The sequence below is a fragment of the Apteryx rowi genome, unplaced genomic scaffold (genome assembly GCF_003343035.1).
Source record: "Apteryx rowi isolate R43461 unplaced genomic scaffold, aptRow1 scaffold_594, whole genome shotgun sequence".
NCBI lineage: Eukaryota > Metazoa > Chordata > Aves > Apterygiformes > Apterygidae > Apteryx > Apteryx rowi.
The window spans coordinates 239,540-262,281 of NW_020450865.1; the positions used below are offsets into that span (position 1 = coordinate 239,540).

At 39.1% G+C, this 22,742-nt stretch overlaps 1 protein-coding gene across 3 annotated transcripts in view; it reads right to left on the reverse strand.

The window, feature by feature from the left end:
* The window catches only part of GRM1 (glutamate metabotropic receptor 1), a 190,937-nt gene extending 168,395 nt beyond the window's left edge, over nt 1-22,542 (reverse strand). For 2 of the 3 annotated variants that reach the window (XM_026082803.1, XM_026082804.1), the window contains exon 1: nt 21,780-22,479. In XM_026082803.1, coding sequence (XP_025938588.1) covers nt 21,780-22,479 — 700 coding nt within the window. Of the gene's footprint in view, nt 1-21,779 lie in introns of all 3 variants that reach the window. The other variant, XM_026082802.1, reaches the window with a different exon arrangement.
* Between the last annotated feature and the right edge of the window lie 200 nt (nt 22,543-22,742).

The following is a 22,742-nucleotide window of genomic DNA, read 5'->3' on the forward strand; positions in this document are numbered from 1 at the left end:
TGCTGTTGCAACTTGTAGTTCCTCAGAGGGGTACTACTACTCTGACCTAGCAGAGTCAGAGACAGCTGCAGGCTCAGGCGACCACCCAGTCGCCGTCGGGCCACGTGAGGGGACACGTGCAGGCAGGGTCAATGCAGGCAGGCAAGGAGTGAGTCTGGGCTCAGGGCCGGGCACAGGTCTGCCAGCAGCAGGACTCCTGGCAGGCATGGATGCCCTGGCCTGGGCTTCAAGGGACCCCAGCAAGCTTGGCCTGTGGGTGCATTTCATTTGTGCAGAGGTGAAGAGGTTGTGCAGCCAGGAAAGTCACAGCAGTGCAGAAGGACCATATATCAAAGCCAGAATGTGTAGTCGACAAGGCATGCTCCTAGACTTTAGGGAGTCAGAATGATCTGCTGGGATAAATTGATCTCAGAATTTAATCTAAAAAAAAAGAAAAAAAAATGTGTGGAGTGGGACTAAGAGTGGGATGAAGAAAACAGAACAGGTCACTGAACTGTGGAAAAGCATCAACTACTCCTCATTGGAGAGGAACAGCCAAGGAAAAACTACCAAGGAATCAGAAAAAGGAAATGGCCCTGCAAGAAGCTTTTGAAGCTTGCTAAGGGTCAGGTGAAGGAAAAGGTATAGCACTATATTCTTTTTCTGAACATCTAAAAGGCTTTATTTCAGCTGATTACAATTGTTATAGCATTTTTGCATAAGAACTTCCATTTTTAATGAACTAGTTTGCCCACCCTAATCTTAGGTCAGTGCTTTTAGAGAAATTCCAAGCTCTTGTCAACTTAAAACCAAACTTGGACATTTTGTCCCTTTAAAAGAAGTCTTTGAAATGATCTGGAATGAATTTCTATGGTTTTTATTATAGAGAAGAGGGATTCAGACAAATGACTGATGATAGAATAGAGGGCTACTGGCTTATACAATGCCTCTGAGATTTCTTACAATATAGAATGCCAATATTTCCAAGCCATCTTATTGCATTTTCCTTAGTTTACAAAGAGGGCATATCAAACCAGTAAGAGATGGTAAAAATGAAATGAAGAGATTAGAGAGCAAACAAAACATGATCTGATGAAAAATGTAAATCTCCAGCTCTGCTAGAGGTAAATTTAGCCTCTAATTTCAAGATGTTATATAAGGATAATATCTTTAAGACACCACCTGGCAGCTTACTTATTGAAAATACTAAAAAAGGGAAAAGCAGACAAACTGTTTAGTTACTGAATTAATATACAGAAATTTCTGAAATAAATATTTATTGCATAGTCTGTAGCTAGAGGAACTGGACTTGTTGACTCTTCTTTTCCTCTTTGTTCTCTATTCCCTAAAGCACATTCATTCATTCAGTTGAGGACACACAAAAAAAAAGCTCTCTCAGAAAGACAATTGACTGGCCAAATTCTGGATGGTGCTGGGACCAGAGGCACACTGTTAAGGTACCTGCCAGGGAAAATCACCTCAAGCCATGGAGGTGGCTTTTCTCCCTTCTCTCCCTGATTACTAGCTAAAAGCAGTTGTGGTTGAGGCTTTCCCTGAAATCATTTTCAGCCAGCAAGTATTAGAGAAGCCTCATGGTAGCACCTAAAGAAAAGCTCAGGAACAGCAGGACCTTGATCTGGACTTAAATCCTGTTGATGTGGTGTGTCTCACTGGGCACTTCCTGGCCACAGCATGAGATTAGGGTTCAGTATTAATTAACCACCAAACAAAACACTATGGCCGATAATTACATTCGACGTACCTTGCCGAAATACCTGTGAAATATCTTGCTGGAATACCTCTGCCAGCCTTGATTTCAGCCCTGCATCATGAAGACATAGCTGTGTTATAACTAAGTTTTACAAGAAAGTAACTTGCAAGACATCGCCACATAATAATACATTTTCTGCTAAATCTCATCAGTAGTTATAAGATAATGTTTGAATCTTCAGTAAAAAACCTCCAAATTGAGACAGAAAAGGCTGTTAACAGAAGTCATACTTTAAAATGTCACCTTACACACTGCCTAGAAAAACAGGTTAGACATTACAGTCTTCCTTGGCAACATTAATCAAATTAATCACTTCATTTTGCTACTAAATTAAGAAGGTAATATTTTTGCCATTTTTGTAGGTAGATATCTGCCTATAACAGAAAGGATTGATGGCCAAAGATAAATGGATTTTAAAAAAGAACCCCAAATCTGAATTATCTATTTCACTAACATCATAGTGCTAGGAAAAAATTTAAAACATCGCTTCCTGAATTGCATCCACTTTAGTCACATTTTGTTATAGGTGTCAACTCTGTCAGAATATCATCTGTCAAAACGAATTAGTGGAGAATTTAGTATCTCACTTTTAATGAAGAATAAGCTTGTAATGGTATTTCAATTTTCCTTCATCCTCTTGTTAGCAGTTGATAAATGCTCTCTCACAAGCACTGCTGCTCTTCTGACATGTTGCCTGCACTCCAATCTAGCAAATCTAGAGAAAGCCAAAAGCAGAAAAAATTCTGTTTTTCTTAAAGATTCCTGAGATCTCTGCAAGCTATTTTAATCTTAATGACTTATTGTAAATGGATTTGTTGCTTTTTTCTCCCCTCTTGAATAAGTCATTTATTTTGGGTGCATATCCATATTAGCAGAGATTAATGAACACAAAGCAGTATGTCAATAAAAAACATCTGAAGTGCTCTTGTATGCTTATATGCATATATACATATACATGTATTTGAATATAGTAGGATGAGGTATAAACAACAGAGGGTGATGAACTTTTTGTCACTTAAGTATGGGGTGCTGTGAAGAATTTTTATTTAATCATAAATGACCTTTTGCCTTTCTTTTTGTCATACATAGGTCCATCATAAGACTGCACAGGGAGCAGTGCCTCTCTGAGCCCCACCACCAGCTATGTGTGATCTTCCAAAGCTGCACAGCAACAGCTCCTCCTAAGCAAGGAGCTCCGCTGCTGGAGCTGTCTCAAAGCTTGCCCAAAGCATGAGCAAAATTGCATTTCTGCCCCCAGAAAGAGGCTTGGCCAGGCTACCCATGTGAAGGTGGAGGAAGAGCAGGGTGGGGAGTGGCTCTGGGCACAGCACCCAGGGGAGCTCAGGAGAGGCATCCTGGTTGCTCCGGGTGGTCCCGGGACGGGCAGGACGGGAGCGCAGGCTGCTGACAGGAGCCATCATATACATACCAGAAGATGATGACAGTGGTGATGGTGATGATGAATGGAATAATTTCCCTTCCCAACTCAGAAGGAAATCAAGTGGCAGCTCCAAAAGGCAGGCATTTTAAAATGGATATGTTCAGATAACTTCTGAAAGAAATAGCTGAGGAGTTCTCTGAACTCTTAGAAATGATTYTCAATAGCTGTCGGAAGTTGTAAAGTGCCAGAGGACGGCAACAAAGGCAATGTTGTGCAATGCTTTAAAAGGATAAGTGAGTTGACCTAAGTAATTATAGATCTGTCAGCCTGACATCCGTTCTGGACAAAATAACTCAGGAACTGCCATGGGACTTCAGTAAGAAAAAACTAAGGGAAGTGGGCAATATAGCTGGTGCCAATCATTATGTTGAAACTGGATCTTTCAAATTCAGTTATCTAAAATATCTGTTATCATTGGATTTACAAGTTTTGTTACTAAAGGTAATAATGTTTCTGCAATAGGCTTAGATTTCTACAGGACATCTGCCTTCACATTGCATGACATTCTGCTATGAAACTGAAATGATAAAAATCAGCACTGCATACATTAAATAGGTTAAAATCTGGCTGGTAGCTTTCAACATATGCTTGCAGTGAGGGAATGCTCATTGAATGGGTGACTTTTTATCGTGTCCCACAAGGACCTGTTCTTAAATTTTGCTAGTTAACATTTAATCAGTGACCTGAAAAAACAAAAATACAAAACCATTACTAATAACATTTGCAAATGACAGAAAGATTGGGAGACAAGTTACTAATGCAGCGTGATCTATGTCATTCAGTAAACTGGGTGTAAACAAATAAATATACAGTTAAATACACATAAATATAAACTCTAAGGAATTAAAAATGCAGCTCATATAGGATGTCTGCCTCCATTTTGGGATGCAGTTACTGGCATGGGGATTATAATAGGTGCGCACTGAATGTGGTGCTGTGGCTAAAAAAGTTAATAGAAATGTTTTTAAATATGTAAACAAGTTCAATACTGTACCRATGGAGAGATTATACTACCTTCTTTCTATCTGGCACTGGTATGACTGCTACTACAATAATGTCCAGTACTACAAGACATTGAAAAACTGGTGACTTTTCAAGGAGTAGCCATGAAAATCATGGAAGACAAGAACACATTACTTAAAGAGCTATTCAAGGACTCAATCTCCTTCCCTGATCAAAAAACCTCTCCAGAGCAAGAACCAAAAGCAAACATCAAGCAACTTTTAACTCTAGGAGGAGAGAAATTCTAGAACAATGTACCAACAGAACTATTGATATTAAGAAACTTAACAGGCTGGGTTTTTAAATAGGTTAAGTGTATACACATAATTATATGATGTGGGTAGTCCATGAAGAGGGTGCTTGAAGAACCACATGATTTTGAGTTGGACTATATCTCAGGAACCTTCTGCTCAAGTGACAGCAAAGCTGGACCACTGCCTCTACTCTGCTTTACTAAATATGTATCTTATTTCAAAACAGACAATGTTCTCATGTAATTGTGGTTTTTAGAACACTTACATTAAAATGAAGAAACTTTCAACTTAAATGTGGCAGAGCTGCCACTTAGCTGTAACATGGCCCTGTTGCTTGTCAGACCAGTTGTTCACACAGCTATCCAGGCTAACTGAACAAGAAATATCCAAGCAGGGGACTGTTCATAAGAGGGCTCAGTGCTGCAAATCCAGATTAAACGGTATTACACTTCTCAGTACTTGACTAGCTGCCATTTGACATGCTAGTGCTCTTAACTCTGATGTGCTAGTTCTGAAAGCCTTGGCATGCCAACACTGCAAACTCAGCAAGGCCTCTGCAGAGATAATAGCTCAAGTCAAGCAGTGCAGCTCTCATCAAAGAAGTGGGCAACCTGGCTCYGCTCTTGACATGAGGGGCTGTGAAACCACATCTCCTGCCTCTCAGGAGAGTGACCTGAACACTGAGCAAGAGGGTATTTCTTGAGCTGGACCAATGAACATTCAAACAGTTCTTGCAAAATACGGCAGTGTAATGATTGGCAGTGATGCTTCACAAAATGGTACTCCAGTCTTCRCAGAGGAAAAGTTGATCCAGAATCTCTTCCAGTTAGTGCGATCACTGAGATAACATGTAGAATAAGAAGCACCACCATGTTTCATACCATATCTCTTACTAAAAGTGCCACAGAATAAAACATTTTTAAAATGTCGAAATATTTTTTTCAGTTGTCCCCAAAGCACATTTTTCCTTGATAAATAAAAAAATAAACCACCCAGCTCTCCAGCAGAGCTGTAGTCAATCATTCTTTTGCGGTGAGCCAGGTAAAGGTAAAATGTCCCTCTGCTTTTTTTTCTTTCCCCCATGTAACTGTGGATCATATCTGTATCCCTCTTGTCTACTGGTTCATATTTCCTAATTAACAGTGAAGCAGAACCTCCTGATTCATAATCCATATACTCTGAATAAAATCACAACTGCAGAAATTAAGGGTAAAACGTCTGTGTTTGCAGGTGCACATTATTCCTACCCTCTTGTTCGTTAAAATGTATGCTTTTGCCTATTGGTGCTCCTCATTAAAACATATAGAACATGCTTTTCCCTTTATTCTAAATAACAATGGCCTTTGTCACCACAAAGATAATTAGTAGCAGCATAAAGTCAAGTTTCCCCGAGACAGAAATTCAAATGCGCATTACCAGGAAGCAATTCTTTGTAAAGATCTGCATTTTTTCAAATGTATTCCTGAAATTCTTCTATGTAAAAGAATGTAGACTTCCCCCATATACATATGCATGTTCATTTGCATTGAAACAGTATAATAATTATACCTACAACCTGTTCCTACAGAAATAGTGGCAAATCTTCCATTGACATCAAAGGGATCTGCTTGAAAGTGAATTATATTTTTAGATTAAAATAACTTACAAGAATAAAAGGCTAATTATGATCTACTTGTAATGACTACAAAACTGTTTTCAAACTCTTTGCCTTTGCCTGCCTGAAAACTAAGCTTTCAGGTCAGCTCAGTCTTTTTTTCCACTCTAAAGAAAATGCACTTCCCAGCGACTGAGGACATGACCATCAATTCTGCATGATCCAGAGATGCAGATGCAACATCTGGTTGTTCAAATTACTGAAATATGATGGCTTGTGGTGAAAACATGAAAAGAATAGTATTGAAAGAGAGACATTTGGCAATATATACGTGCTTTTCTACAAAGCAATAGCTTTTGAAAACAATAAATGGTCAATTGAGCTTTTCAGGAAGTGTTCTAGGTATCAACATAGATTCTGAAGTACAAGCCTGGGAGAAGAAGCTGTAGCAAAGACTAGGATAACTTGGTACAGGAAGGTAAAGGCTGATTTCTAGGGGAAGGGATGATGACACCCAGAATTAGAGGCAATGCTGGTTAGAAGTTTCCTACAGAATATTTCCTCCCGTTAGAAGATATTGATTCAGTGAAATCAAATCATTCTATCAGAATCTCTTTATTTCAAGAAATTTCTACTCAAAACAAGGCTACCCAGTGTTGTTACCTGCAACCTCCCAGTCAGCCACCTACAAGGCTCTGCTGGCTGTGCAGTGAACCCTGCCTATTGAGTAATGAAGCACATATAGTATTTGTTCTGAATATGAGCTGTAACTTGTATTTTATTTTTATTTCTGGTTCACAAAATACTAAGTATTCTGTAATTTAAGTTAGTATTTGTTAGAGGCTAGACAATGTCATATAGCTTCCCTGGAAGTTAAGGAAGTTTGTACTAGTACAAGGAGGCTGCCAGTACCAAAATGCCAGTAGCCTTTTACAAGAGAAATCTTTGTGCGATGGAGGCACAGAAATACTGTTTCTTTCTATTTCCACTGTGTGCATTATTTTCCTGCATTTATTATGACAAAAGTGCTATATCAGCTTGTGAATTTAAGGACATACAAATTAGTTCTCAAATAAAATTCATTAATAAAGAGTGGAAAAAAATCCAGGTGAAATTTGCCCCAATGTAATTCAGTTTCTAGTAAGTGGATAGCTAATAAAAGCAAAACAAATAAAATACTTAAAAAAAAATCCTAATTCCTACATGGACAAATACATCGAAGTTTCAGCATTCAATTAACTGTCCAATTAGCTGGATCTTTTATTTACAAACTTAAATAAGATAGCGTAGCTAATCAGTTATTTCAGCACTCCACTTTAAATTAAGAAAGACAGAGGTAACTAACTTTTATATGTCTCTTCAAAGCAGCACATCCAAAATCTTGCCCTTTTTCTCCAACTGGCTGCAGCCTTTTGTCAGCCCACCCATCAGTTTTCATAATCTTCTGAAGTGCACAGTTCTGAGGTTGTTTGGTTTCCCTCTAGCCTAATTCAGACCTTTACAAGGCTTATAAATATTTGTTTTATCTATAAAAAGCCTGTCCTTTATGTGAGATAAAGCACATCATGGTTAACCTTGTAAGGTACTGGACACGGCTGGAATGTGGGCAACCCTCAGAAACTATGCCCTTTAAGTATGTGGCTAATTCTTGTCTTTCATAATTCAAGTGCTTAAAGTTAAGTCAGGGCTCACATGCCTTTTTGGATCAAAATAGAGTATCCTGTACCCTAAAGGATCTTCCCATAGAGTCAGGTGTATTGCTAAATTTCTGTCAATAGCTAAACTCACATTGACTTCATTAAAGCAGAAACATTGTTCTGAATGTAAATATGGATGTATTGCCAGGATTTTAAAGGGCATTTTATTATTCATATGTCCTCAGGATATGAACTATAAAAAGCAGCGATGTGTCTTAGGATATTTGTGGTACCAGCACATTTCTGCTTCACACTTCACAGGCAACACCATGGCTATGACAAAAGTGGAATACATTATTTCACGTATATTTTGACTCACTAGAAAAGGCACAAGTAGGTGTGACAAGGGCACTGAGTTTTCAAAAATAACTATATTCTAAAATGCCTTGTAAGAGCACATTAAGCTGTTCACTGCATCAAGGTTGCTACCAAATGTAGCATCTACACCGGAAAATATCAATGCCCATATYTTCTGTTTTAAATTTTCAACAAATATTCACAGAATTCACTACTGCATTCCTTTCCTGAAAAACTGCTGAGTAAAAATGTTAATTACTGTAGTTACCAGTTTCTTGTTTTCTTCCAAGTGCTTTTTTTTTATTTTGCATGTGCTGTCAGATGAATTGCGCACAAAGTAGCATTCTAACTAGTGAAACCATGAGAAAAATGTCACTGAATCCTTTTAGAACACTTGCTACTCTCTGCAGCCACACAAGCCAGTATTTATGTTACGAGGAAGAGGACAAGTGCAGTATAAAGTCCACATGAGACCTGAAATACTGAGTTTATTTCTAAGAGTCTGACTTTGACGTGGAGGGTGTGAGGAAGAACAAGGACCGGGCCTAAAGGGGAGAGGACAAGCACATTCACATATGGGGGCATCTCTGGGAAGGGGTTGAAGGGTGGAGGGAGAAGAAGAGTGGGAAGTGATACTCTCCTCCTGCCTTCACCCCTAGAAGAAATACAGAGTGCAGAACCCATGGTACATTGTTCCAGGAGCTCTGCACTGAAACCTCTCTTCCCTTTTCCCACTCTCTGGAATTATGGTTCCTGATATACCTGTAAGCCTTTCATTGTCCTGTCACAGAAAAGAATGTAGAAAACACCATCTTTTTCTCTGCTAAAATATGCCTATCATAGGCATTAATTATGGTGAGGGTCTCCAGTTGGAACTTCACTGCTCTGGCAGAGGAAGACTTGCCAAAGTAAGAGAACCAGAACTGCTTTTAAGTTAAAAAGCCAAAAAGCAGTCCTAATGAAGACACAGCAGAGTATTTTATGTTTTTGTTGTTGTTTTTTTAATGTTATGCAATGTTGTTGAACATGTCAGGAGAAAGATTCCAGACTGCAAATGAATGGTATTCATAYAGTCTTTGCATATTTTTCGGCTGCACTAAGAACTCCTCTTCCATCGGTATTCCTATCCAAGGCCCACAGTGGAAGGGCATAAAGAGAAATGCCTTCCACACAGCCAGGATTTTTAAAGAAGCCCCTTAAAAACAAGACAAGAAGTCCCCCTGAGAAGGAGCTGCAGGTCAATGCTGGTTAAAAGGAGGTTTATGGATAAAGGAGGTTAAAAGGAAAAAGAAGGAGGAGAAAAAAGGATGTTAAAAGGATGGTTTATGGATGAAAGAAGGCAAGACCCAGGGAACTTGAGGTGAAATAAGGTAAGGACAATAATGTATAAATACATTCAATATTAACACTTGGAAATCATTTTTAAACYGATCCAAATGTCTCCTTTTGCTACTCCACTGAAATCAATGGAATTACAAGAGATGTAACTCAGCATTAAATCCAGATTAATTACTTCATGCCATGAGAAAATCAGTGAATACTGACAAAATACTAACTTAAAATAACACATGTAAATTGCAACAACAATGGAATAATTTTGACTAAGGGGATTGTTTAGTCTTGCGTTTCTTTTGCCATAGAATCAATATCAACAACACAGGATACTTTGAATTTTCTTATGCAGCTGAACAGATGAATGAACACATGAATGTTAAGCTACTATTTGAATTAAGCACTTTTTCCTGCCTGCCTACATAATCAAAACTATTCATAAATGAATAGGATTTAATGCCAGAAAGAACCATCAGCTCTTTCTATCTGACCACCTGTATAAAGCCAGCCTAAACTCAAGATAACACTGCAGTGTCCAGTGACTTGCATTTGACTAAAACTGTTCTGGAACATCTGCAGCAAATCTTGATTAGATGACATCAAAAGACTGAAAATTTATCACTTTCCTCAGTCATTTATCCCAACAGTTAATCACCTTCACAGGTGACTAATTTGTATCTTGTTTCTAATAGAATTCGTTCACTTACTAGCAATTGGTACTTGTTATGGATTTTACCATTAGGTTACAGAGCCCTTTAGTTCCTTTTATTTTTGTTTGCTTGGGAGAGAGTAAACATTTGTTAATCAGTCAAGCTGGGTCTCTTTTTGATAATCAAATAGACTAAGCTCTTTTAGACTCCTTGTTATAAGACATTTTTTTCAGCCTTCAAATAATTTTAGAGTTTTATCCCCATCCCTTTTCAATATTTTAACTTCCTTTTTAAAGTGTTGATAGCAGAACTGATAACAGAAAATAACAAAATAAATTCAATTAATGCCTTAGATTGAGGCAAAATTCCTATTCTCTGAAGGATGACATTAGCTTTTTGTATTTTTTGTTTTTTTGATGCAGCAGTTTGAACAGAGCTCCTGTTGAGTTGCTTCTCCTTGGTGACTGAATACTATATTTAGGACATCTCCTTTCAGAGGCACAATCCATATCCTGTGCAAGTGGTATATGTGCCTTATTTCTGCATGTATGGCAGCTCCTGCTGTTCAGGGTCCCAGTCCTTTATTTCCTATTTCCTACTTCTCTCCACCCCTGCCACAGTCAGGCCCACAGGCTACTGTTACTTCTGAAAAGCTCATGGAGACTTTGCCTGCCGAACCAAGCAAAAGTGCAAGGCTCCACAAGAAAAAGAAACAGCCAGAAGAGAGCACACATACATGTACAAGGGACAAGCATGTACAACAGTTTACAGACCTGTGCACTTGCACAGGGTCACTGCATTTGCTGTATAGCTGGAATCACGTTGGACAGTGAATATGTGGTCTTCATTGYGGCAGGTCCCAGGTACATACTGAGACTGCATTCTGGATCTGGACCTGGGTGACTGGCAGTGTCACACTGTCATTTAGTATGCATGGACTGAACTGTTGGATGTTGGAGTCATTGTCAAACCCGACAGTGGACACAGAATGGTTTGCATCAGGTGGGTATCCACCTAAAAGAGAAAGTCTAAGGCTTAGATGAGTCCTATTTACAAGGGAATGCATTGACACCTGAGGACCATGGTCTTGGGAGAGAAGGGAACAAAAAAMGGACTAATGAAAAGGCATACAGATGACGCCTGCCTGAAGAAGAAGTTGAAGAAACTACAGAATGTGTGCTGTGGCTACATGATACCCAGGCTGCCGAGAACACTGCCTGGCTAACTCCCTCTTCTCAAAGTTTTGTACACTTTTGTTCCAGCAGAGTGACTATACCAGCTTGGCACTTTGCTTCCTAAACTGATGAAACTTTTAATCTTATCCTAAAACTAAGTTTTTCATCTCTTGGAATTATGGCCTGACAAAAAAGGGCTGAGAGAATGCTGATGGCACAGTGCTTTAACCCATTCTATCCAGCTCAATAATTGTGGATTTTAAGTTTCCAATCTCACAATTCATTCTACCAGTTTTAGCAATGCTGATAATATAGCATTCTTTGACAGCACCACCAATATCTAGTTTCATGTATTTGCTTCTCAGGCTCCTAGATTCATACATGTGGAGCCTGCAGTTAGGGAAATAGGTACTCATTAGGAGGATTACCATCTTTCAATACTCAGCAGTTAACACAACTGCTACCATGTTCTACATGCCAAATTTCTTTCTGCTCAAGACTCTCCACCAGCACCATGCAGGCAAAAAAGGCTTATATAAATAAGCATGAAAGGTTTTCTCAGTAGCTGATAATTAATTACAAATTCATCTTATATATTCTACTCTATATAGGAGGAGATATTCAATGTTCAATGGAGCTTGGCCAGACATTGTAAGAAAGTATTTATGAACATTCATTCAGATTTCAAATGGCTGTCACTTCAGCAATATTCATGCCTGGTTCTTAATGCTGTTTGCCTGGATGAGTTTTGTTTGAATAAATGTTTAGGGAATTACTAGCTTGTACAAATATACATATCCACAGATGAATAAGAATGTAAGTTGCTGCTCAAACAACTGCAAATTGTGACTGCATTTTAGAAAATGAAAGTTTGCTCACAAATGACTTGCAAACAGAAAGAAGGGTTATATTCACTGGAGAATTCATTTGGAAGGAAGTCAACTAGATTCGGCCTTCTTCTAGTTGGAAGGAAAAAATTATGTGTATGAATATCCTCAAATATCTAGGCAAATCCAACACTGTCTGCCTTCATGCAATTTTACGCTACTTTCAATTAACTATGAGATCCTTCTAACTGCAGGATGCACAAGCCCTGTAGATTTTTAGTACCCTGTGAGGAATGTCACCTCCATAGCTGAGAAGGTCAATATCTGAGAGCCGTGGTGAGCCCCATGCAGGGTCCATGGAACTCAACAGAGAACCACCAGCTACTTTCAACATGCACTGGATCAAGAGCCTTGCAGCTGCATTTACTCTCTGCACCAGCATAAAACATGATCTTCTCTGCTTTTTCTACCAGAACTGTAAAATGCTTGTCATCRCAACATTTCTATGAGATTTCAAAGGGACTCATAAATCATTGCTGGATGTTAATAGAATACGAATATCTTTTATGCAATTTGTTTAAAAACATTCAAGAGAGAATATAAATGAAAAAATCTCAAACCAAGGACAACAGTATTGTGTAACACACAGTATGACTTTTCAGTAAAATGAAATATCTGTCACACAATATCTGTCCATGTTTTTTGATAGATGCCAGCCATCCAGGTAGTGGCATGTCACAAGAGGAGAGGACAGCTTGTGATACACAGTACTTTTCATTAAAAAGCACCCTGCGTGTCACAAGAAGCTAATAACACACCCTGGCTCTATATGCAGTACTGTTAGACTATAGCTTAGATAACGGAAAATGAAGGAAAATCTTACATACTGCGTACCGATTTCCTTTTCATGTATTTGTTGACACATCTGCTCACTGAATCCACAAAAGAAGAATCAACTCTTGATTTAGTCTCAAGCAGTATACAAGCTTATTAAGATGTAACTATCAAAACAGTCTGTAATCATAAGTATACTTTTTTCATCTTTGCAGAGAAAAAGATGCATATGAAATAAAAATCAGTAACAGTAATATTTAATTTAAAACAAAATAAATTACATAAAAACTCAAAAGCTAGTTTCAAGGAAATTAAAAGGAGTGGCTAAAACAATAAAATACTAACAAATTACATCGAGACTGCTTAGACATGAGAGGCTGAGAGTATTTTTGTATGTTGCTATTAAAAAAAAAAAAACTCCAAAAGGAATAAAAAATCCAGCATGGTTAAATAGAAAAGTAAATTTCCTAAAGGTATTAGAACAGAAGAAAAAACACAAATGCTTGAAGGAATGGAAATCGTGCTCTTATGAGCAAAAGAGAACAGAGTATACTTTGGGAAATGAAAAATAAAACCACAGTAAAACAAGATGAAACAATTTTGAGACATAAAGGCATAGAATCTAATAACCCAACATTCTGCAAATATTCCAGAAATGGGAAACTTGCCTGAAATTCAGTGATAACCAATTATATAAAAGGAGCACTCAGGGAAGATAAAACCATAACAGAAAAGTTTAATTCTTTGAATCTGTGCTKTCTATGAATAGGGCTAGGATGTTTCTTATAAAAAAGTCATCTCTTACATAGGATAAGTCTGAGCAATTGACTCAGAGTGTCAATAGAACATATTTTAGAACAAATTAATAAGTTGGACTTTAACAAATTGCGAGTACCAGCTAATTTTCAAAGCAGAATCCTTTTGTGGTTCATTACTGCCAATTAAATTTATATTTTCACATGTCAATTTTATTTTTTTTAATAATTTATTATTTTAAAAGGCACACAATGTAGTTCAATGAACAACAGACATGATTTCTGCATGAGGCTAACTGGCAGGAACTATAACAAAAAGCAGTATTAATGGACAAGTAAATAAACATGCCATATTAGGGAAGAACCAGCACAGCTTTTTCAGAGAAAAAGCATACTTCGTAAGTTTACTTGAGCTCTTTAGTAGAGCAGATAATCATATGAACGATGCAGTCACTATAGGGTACTTGGAATTTCAGAAAGCTTTTGATGAGGTCCCTTACTAATGGCACTCACAGAAATATAGTTAATATTGGATAAGACAGAAGACCCTGCCATGGATTAATAATTGGCTAACAGATAGGAAGCACTGTTTAGGTGACAAATTTTGTGTTAATAAATGAAGAGTAATGCATGTGAGAAAAAAAAAAGAATAATGGCATCTGAAGTAGTCTTTGCCACTTAAGAAAAAGGATTTTCAGTAATTTTGAAGCATTTTCTGATACCTTATTACACRGTGGTAGCTAAAAAGGCAATAGACTACTAGTTTACTATAAAAGATCTGAGAGCAATACGGAAAATGCTACTTTACCACTCAGCTTAACCACGGTGTACCTCCACCTTGAATACTGAACATAGCTCTGTTTCCCCATATTTTATATTGGATTTAGAAGTACAGAGGAATGATCAGAAATTGATAGATGATCAGAAGTTTTGTACTGCTTCCATATGAAGCACTGATCATCATTAATTCACTATTTTTCAAAACACAAACAAAAGCAGAGCACCTAATGAAGTCATCAAGGAATATATTTAAGTAAATAACAGCAAACATTTGTTCACACAACAGCAAACATTTGTTCACATAACATATAACTAAATTATAGAATTCGTTGTTACATGACACAGTGGAGACTAAAGTATAAATAGATACAAAATATAAAGTATAAATAGATCCAAAAAAGGTTTAGACAAATTCATAAAGGAAAGATCCATCAGTGGCTAGAAAGCCTGGAACATAGGAAGTTTCTACATACTGAAGCTGTGAAGGTTCACTCTGTGTACACCCTGCTTTTATACTCATCTTCTGATATTCAGCATGCCTATGGCTGGAGAAACTACACAGCAGTTTTAATATTTCCTTATATTTTATGGGCATCTTCAGCCAAATACTTTTTTTTTTCCCCATAAAACAATTACTACTACTAGAACTAGTATTACTGCCTTAATATATTAGGTTCTTAGACATACTTCTTGCATGTCATTTATCAACAGTGTGAGTTATTCTAATCAGGACAGGGTTTTACATAATGGCCATCATCTTGTAAATATTTCTTCATTGGCAGAGTACTAAGGTTCACCTAAACTCTGTTAACATCAGTGGACTTTATGCTGCTCTAGGGTTCATGAGTAGCTGCTCGTGGACAACTCTTTCTACTAGACAAGAACCAGGGCCCACCAGGCAGGAAAGGCTACAATTGCTTCAAAGACCACAACTTTCCTGTCACCTCTGTCAACAGCCACATTGGTCCTGGATCGATAGGCAAACAAAATGGCTCATTTTCTAGAAACTGTCTTTTATCTTTATGTTAATCATAATAATAATGACCACAATATCAGTGTCTGGGAAAGGAGCCAGTCTGAAAATTTTATCAGCAAAACCAAGCTGGTTATCCACTGTATGGAATTCATTTGTTGTGCATGTTTCCCCACCTGGTCTTGCAATGCCCCATAGCACAGAGACAGTGGGATCGTTTCATTAGGTGAAAAGCAATTATAGTTCATGTCCAGTCAGTCCCTGGCCTTGCTGTTCAGGCTGCCAGCGAGGGTGTTAATTAGTGCCATCTGCGATGGTGGTTTCTGCTGTGAACACCTGCCACCTGGAAAATATACTGAAACCACCAGGTTGTTTCCCGCAGGTCAGTGAGCACCAGTTAGTGATGACTTTGATCTATACTGTCCTGGGTTGGATCTGGATTGGTAACTGCCAGTGGGACGCTTCTGGTCTTCTACTGCAGGTACCACTCATGGACCCCACAGGCCCCTGAGGAGCCTTTCTCAACGGGTGACACTATTTGTAGTTACCTAATCACACGTCACATCGTTTCTGGTTTTCTGTCTGAGAAACCTAAGCATAAGCAACTTCATATTATGAACCATATGTTCAAAGGAATATTGTAGAATCATTTTCACACAGCTTGTTCAGAAAGCCGAGGTCATTTAATCTCTTTACAACAGTTTTAACTGAGAGAAGAATCCTGCAGCAGTTTACAAGGACCATGGGACACACAAATTTAAAAGCAAGGGGATAATGCAGAAAAATAGAAGTAACTGGCACAAATGAACCTATAGTATCAACTGATACATATGAACTCGAGTAATATTGCTGAGAAGGCAGGCACAGAAGTTAAATGAGTCTTTTGAGTTGATTTAACTCATGCAGCTGCCAGTTGTGCAGCTAGATTATTAGTAGTGCTGCAAAGCAATATATTTTCAAGAAGAAATTGCTCTTGAACCTCTATGATGTTTTTCACCCACAATAATTTTGCCAGCATCAATCAATATAAGTGATTCTCCCAGCATAATAAATATATTTAATTTGTCCAGTGCAGAGAAGATTCTAGTCCCCACTGGTTTTAAAGTTAGTTTCTGTTCCCCTTAGGACTTATTTATCTACTTCTTCTCTATCGCAAAGCCTCTGGTGATGGTTAGTGAAGCTGATTAAATAGAGAAAAAGATAGACTGGAGTATGCATTTTTGAACACACACTCAGACACAGTTCACACTTCATAACTTTTAAGAGAATGTTCATAACTGTTAATACTAATAGAATTGTTTGTGAGCTCTGAAATTTCAAACATTTGAAATGGAACTGCTGTTCACTATTATTTGACTACAATTTTATTAGAAAGTATCAATCATTCAGTGATACCATGGAATTAATCATATACCATTATTAAAGATAGCTGTAGGAACACCTTGTGATAAATTAAACACAGCCCTCTTGTATGAAAGTTATTCCTCCAAGCYATTTAGTGGATACTTAAAACTATTGGACTAAGTTCTCCAGTGTTTTGAATTGGTGCAATTGCTTTGAAGCTCTGCATGAGAAAAAAACTTATGCCAGTGCATATATTCAGATATCAAGAATAACCCCTTTAATATATATTTAATTATATAAAGTATTTAGTGCTTTTGTGCATTTATGTTTTGTACCAAGGAATAGAAATATGGTTCCTATACCTTTCTTGGGAAAGTACATAAGTGATGCATTTTGACATATTGCCCCACTTATCTTTAAACAAAAATATTATTTACTAGCACATCCAGAGCTACTTTGGTGACTTCTGCCAAAAGAACTTGTTTACCTGTGATATTCACAATTAAGTGCAAAGATCAATCCCTTCCATCCTTTTACTAACAAGTAGAACCACGTTTATGAGTTTCCTGTATGTCACTACAATGGAGAATGTGTGGCAGTCTGGTTATCAAAAATCTTTGTGAAGATAATTAAATCTCCCACCTTCTACTTTGATCTGAAAATCTTTACAGTTATACCATCTGTTTCATCATAGTTCATTTTAAGCCTTTTACTCAAGCAAAAGGAACAATCTCGTAACAGAAATCTGACAAAATTGATCAAGACCAGAAACATCTCAGTGCTATGAGCAAAATTAATCTACAAACAACTAGAATTGGGTGCAGTTAACTTAAGTGGCCCATTTCCAAAGATATTTCTACAAAGTCCGTACGTTAATCTGTCGGAATAGAAATTTTGTTTATAAATGGGTCTTTGTATACTGCATTGCAAGAATAGTCTAAAAATACCAAAAGGCACCCAAACGGATCTTTCCTGCACATTCAGATTTTGCATACACAGAAACAAGGATCTTGCATACATTTTATAAGACTAACATATATGCAATGATTGAAATGAAAAGCCATGTTTCTTTCACTAGGACAGGCGCTGAGCATTTCTATTTGCTTATCCAGAAGTTGTCTTCTTGGAAAATGGGGTAGTAAAAAGGCTTCTTACACCATCGTCTCTGCTGCTTTTCGCATAAGGGAATAGCTGAAGGTGAGGGATTTGGTGGATACTCAGCGCTGATTACTAGTGAGTGTGTAGGCTTCTTGTGGGTTTTAGAAGTTGATATAACTGCTCTAAGTTTCTGGAGATCAACCCTGTCACCGAGGTGCCTTCGCAACCAGAGCAGCGCAGAGCTGGCACCTGCCATGTCCCCTCAGCATTTCTTGCCTTGTACCAAGGTGCAGCCCAGGGTCTGTTCTGGGAACAAGGAAGAAGTGACCCATATCTCTTAACAGTTTTACCAAAACAACTAGTGGTTGCCAAATAGGTTCTGACTGATACCTGATTCTGAAGTTATCTCACTGATGACCAGAATATCTCACTTGGAAAATAGCCCTTACTAAGGGTGGCACATTATGCTCTGAACTATTTACCATGCTCAGTAAGGGTGAATAAAACCTAAATTCAGGAAAACACATAGGATTGTGCGCAGTTTAATACATGTGCTTATAGTGCCTTTGATTTCAATCGGATGTCTCTGCTTAGAGCTAGACATCCACTTGCACTCATTTCTGGATAAGAATGACTTCTAGGTCTAAGAGCTGAGAAGATATACCCGTGCCAAGAACTCCAACACTGAATTATTTTTGAAGAGTACTTAAAAAAAATTGTAGCCTTGAAAATGCCTTGCAGCTACTATACAGTCACACAGATTTCCACAGGGACAGTTTTCTCACAACATTTCATGACTGCTTAAAAAATGCACTTTCATGATGTGCAACTATGCTCAGCTGAGATACACACTAATCAAATATAGTAGCTTGCCATAGTAGCTTGTTTGTTCTTGCATGTATAGCTTTATATGCCAATTTTAATCTAAAATGAGCAATGTGGGCCTTTGAAAAAAAAAATTTGTTCACTAACATAGAAGTTTCTACCCAAGTACAAGGTTTTTATATCTCAATAACTAATAGTGCAAAAAACAGGTATGGCATACTGCCATGTGACTTCATGTATCAGTGTGTGCAAAGATTGTATGTAGCTGAATGTTGTCACCCCCTAATGGCATTAACATGTGGAGAATAATTTTCACATGTTAAATGCAAAGAAGGATGCTCAGAACTAATTAAAAGACATCATGCTACAGATGGGGTGACTTTTACTATCTTTATTCTGACTGCATGTTTAGACTTCATATTAAGAAACATGGGCACTGAATTGTGTGATATTTATTTCTGAGTTTCATTAAAAGTGTAATCTTGCATACTGGTGTTGTTTTTCAGATTCAAATAATTCCAACTAGGAAATAGTTATAGATGAAGGGGAATGGAGGAGTTGCACTGTCTGAGATAGAGCTCATCACCTCTGGCTTGATTCTGTGATCCTGCCGGATCCGGATCAGTGTTACCTGAAGAACTCTGCTATCTGACACAGGTAGTCACGTTAGTTAATGGTCTCATTGCATCCCCTTGTGGTTGGGTGGCTACAAGAGCTGAGGATTGTCCATCCCCATGAGAACCAGGGACTGGCTAGAAACCAAACAGCGGTTCTGTTCCCAGAAGGCAATCAGACAAGATCTGAAATACTCAGAAGGTGGAACAGTTAGCTTCATCCCAGTGAAAAACTGTGCATTTTCTAAAAATATGCCCATTTTTCACATTTGAAGTGGTTCTCCAAACCCATGATACTGTAGGATTCCTCCCAGCACACTTTGCAGCCCACCACAAAGACAGTGTAGAGGCCTATGAATAAGTGTGGTGGAGGAATGGGGACATGTTTCTAACCATGCTTTATCCCTGTATTTGCAAACATAGCATGGATGGAGCAGCTCCTGTTCACACAGATTATTATTCAGAGTGGTTTTGTGTTGTCTACTTAGAATGAGCCCACCTTTAATACATCAGCAAGCAGATCCCTCACAGAGAATGCATGAGATTTTAAACAACAGAAATATAAACAACTTATACCAATTTTTATGAGCACTAATTTCACTTTACAATGAAAAAAAATAAGAGTCCTTGGAATCTACACAATAACATTTGGGGTGGAGTCATTATCTTATCTTTTTGGAAAGCAAATATGGAAGTTTACTACATATTTCCAGCAGAGTTTTTAGCTTAACAGATATAATAAAGTTTTGATAGGTACAGATTAAAAAAAAAGTAAATATGAAACTGGAGCTGCATCATCTGCAACATGAGGAGACTGTCTTCTTGCAGGGCAGAACTGATCCATTATTTTCAGAAGTATCACTCCAAATGGTACAAAAATATCTTGCAACCAGCATTTATTGTCAGTCAGTAACATATTTGTAAAAATGGATAATTAATTAAAATTTCTCACAAGCAATGAGTGAAATTGCTACTTACAATGATCTTTTTAAAAATGAACAAATAAACCACATAATCTATTGTCTTATCCAAAAGAGATAAGTCCCACTAATGTTAATGATAGTTACATCTATACAGAGAGAGAGAGAGCGAGCAGATCCCTTAAGGCAGATCCTCAGCAAGTGTGAATTAGCATAGCTCCCCGGAAGTGCATTGAAGGGAGATACGGCGATTTACCTCAACAAATAATTTACCCTTCTGATGTTTATTTTCCACCCTGGCTTGCCACAAGACCTAATCACATCTGTCAACAGCAAAGAATCTTAAATAGCTCGTGTTTAACTCTCTACAGCAGTTCGTTTTTTCATCTGTGACAGGGCATAAAATGAACTGCAAATGTCAGGTCATTGCTTCCTGCTCTTATATCTTTTCTTTCAAAATTGCAGCACGTTCATGTTTTAAATGTCCAGTTTAATTCAGTTCACCTTTGAATGCTGCATTTGCAACTCTTACTGAAGATTCTTTTATATTATTCATAACAATGTATATTCTTAACACTTTTTACTTAGCCATCTCTTTGAAAATAAAAGGAGTAGAGTCAGCTCAGTAACCAGAGGGAATCATAAATCAAATCCACGAAAAAGATTTAGTCAGATAAAGAGGGTAACTGTAAAGATACAGCAATAATGTGATCAGGTTTGTAATTCTGTACTTAAAAATCCCATTTTCAGGACCATAACTGGACTACAGAAATGTTACAGCAATATATCACAAGAGTTTGCCTTCTCTCAAATGTAATTACTTCTGTAATTTATGTTGGTCCTTCTAGCTTGGTTGTAAACAAGATCTACTTTTTAAAATAGCCTCGCTTCTAATATTTTTCTCTTAAATTTAAAATTAATAAAACCTGTTGATTATAAACAAGCTGAACGGAGCAATATTTTTTGCTATTGCTCAAGCTGAATGAAAACACTGTTGACTAGACTTGCTGCCAGAATAGCCACCGGCCTTTGTTTTCCACAGGACATTCCTCTACATATGGGCGGGAGCAAGATTTTCAGGGCTCTTTCGTCTGCATTCACAGTTCCAGAAGACGAGTTCACAAGCAACGAAACTAGTAGCTGATCCGGGAGTGCCCCGTTCAGCTTTGACTCCGTTTTTACTCAGGCAGAACTGCCAAACTTCCCGTGTTATTAAGGACAGCGTGTGTGAGTAAGACCTGCTAATCTGCCTCGCAGACGATCTCCAGGCTTCACGCCGGCGCTATTAACTGCGGCTCGAGATACTCACATCTGTTAACTTTTTACTTAGCAGTAAATGAATCATTCTGTGTGTGAATGAAGACAGGGACGGGGCCAGGCGGGACAGCCGCGGAGACGTCTGGCTCCGCATGTGTTCTCTGCAAGGCGGTGAAATCCCTCGAGTTTCCTAAAGCAGGCGGGAGGCCGGGGCCAGGCGGGGCCGGGGCAGAGCCGCCCGACCCCGCCGCGCTTTCCCTGCTGCTCGTGCGCGGCCCCCCCGAGACGCCGGGACCGAGCCCGGGGCGAGCCGCCCCCCGGGACACCGCGGCAGTCCCGGCGCCGCTGCTCCCTACCTACCTTCCGTGTGGACGGCGGAGACGTAGGTCCAGTTGTAGCGCTTGACGATGTCGAGCATGGCCCGGGCTTGCAGCGTGTCGGAGGGGACCACCCTGAGGAAGTATTTGTAGAGCGTTTTGTCGCTCAGGTCGATGCTCGTGGCGGAGTAGGCGATCTGCGGGATGTCGAAGAGCTGGAGCAGGTTTTGCACTTGGATGGCCACCGAGCTGGAGCCGGGGCCGATGACCCCCGCGATGGGCTTTTTCACTCTGGTCTGGTGTTGGGGTTGCGAGTCAGACACGCACCGGCTGCTTCCGTCCTTATCGTCCCTGATGGAGATGAGGGAGTCGCGGATGAACTCAATGCTCTGCTCCAGGGCGACGGAGGAGTGCCAGCAGGAGTCTCTGATCTCGCTGCCCAGGGTGATGTTAGGGAGCAGCACAGGGTCGGCGTTAATTTTATCCAAAGTGTGAAACATGGCTTCAACTCTCTGGATGCCATATTGCTCTCTGATTTCCCCACACTTCCTCTCCGGCACTTTCTCAGCCGGCGGCTGGTGGTGGACAGAGAAGAGGGCGCCGATGATGACATCCCCGTCCATCCGAGCCACCGAGCGCGGCGAGGAGGCTGCCGAGAGCAGCACCTTGCGCCCCGCGCTTCTGGGGAGCACCTCCATCTCCAGGAGGAGAGCGGGGAAGAAGACCAGCAGCACGCCAATCATTGTGTTGCACCAGGTCATCCAGATCCACGTTACGAATTTCACGGGCTCCTCTTGCCTGCACATGGTTTAAGGACATGCAGCAAAAGGCATCTGCTTCCCCCTGCCAGCTCTCAAGTTGCTCCAGATACCATCACAGCAAAGTCTTAAAGCATAGCGCTCCAAGGTGCCAAGGCAGCCGTCATCCTAATGACTTTTAGCCTGGTGGCATAGAAATAAGGGATAAAACACGCTAATCAGGGAATCGATGTCAAACTCGGTTAAAA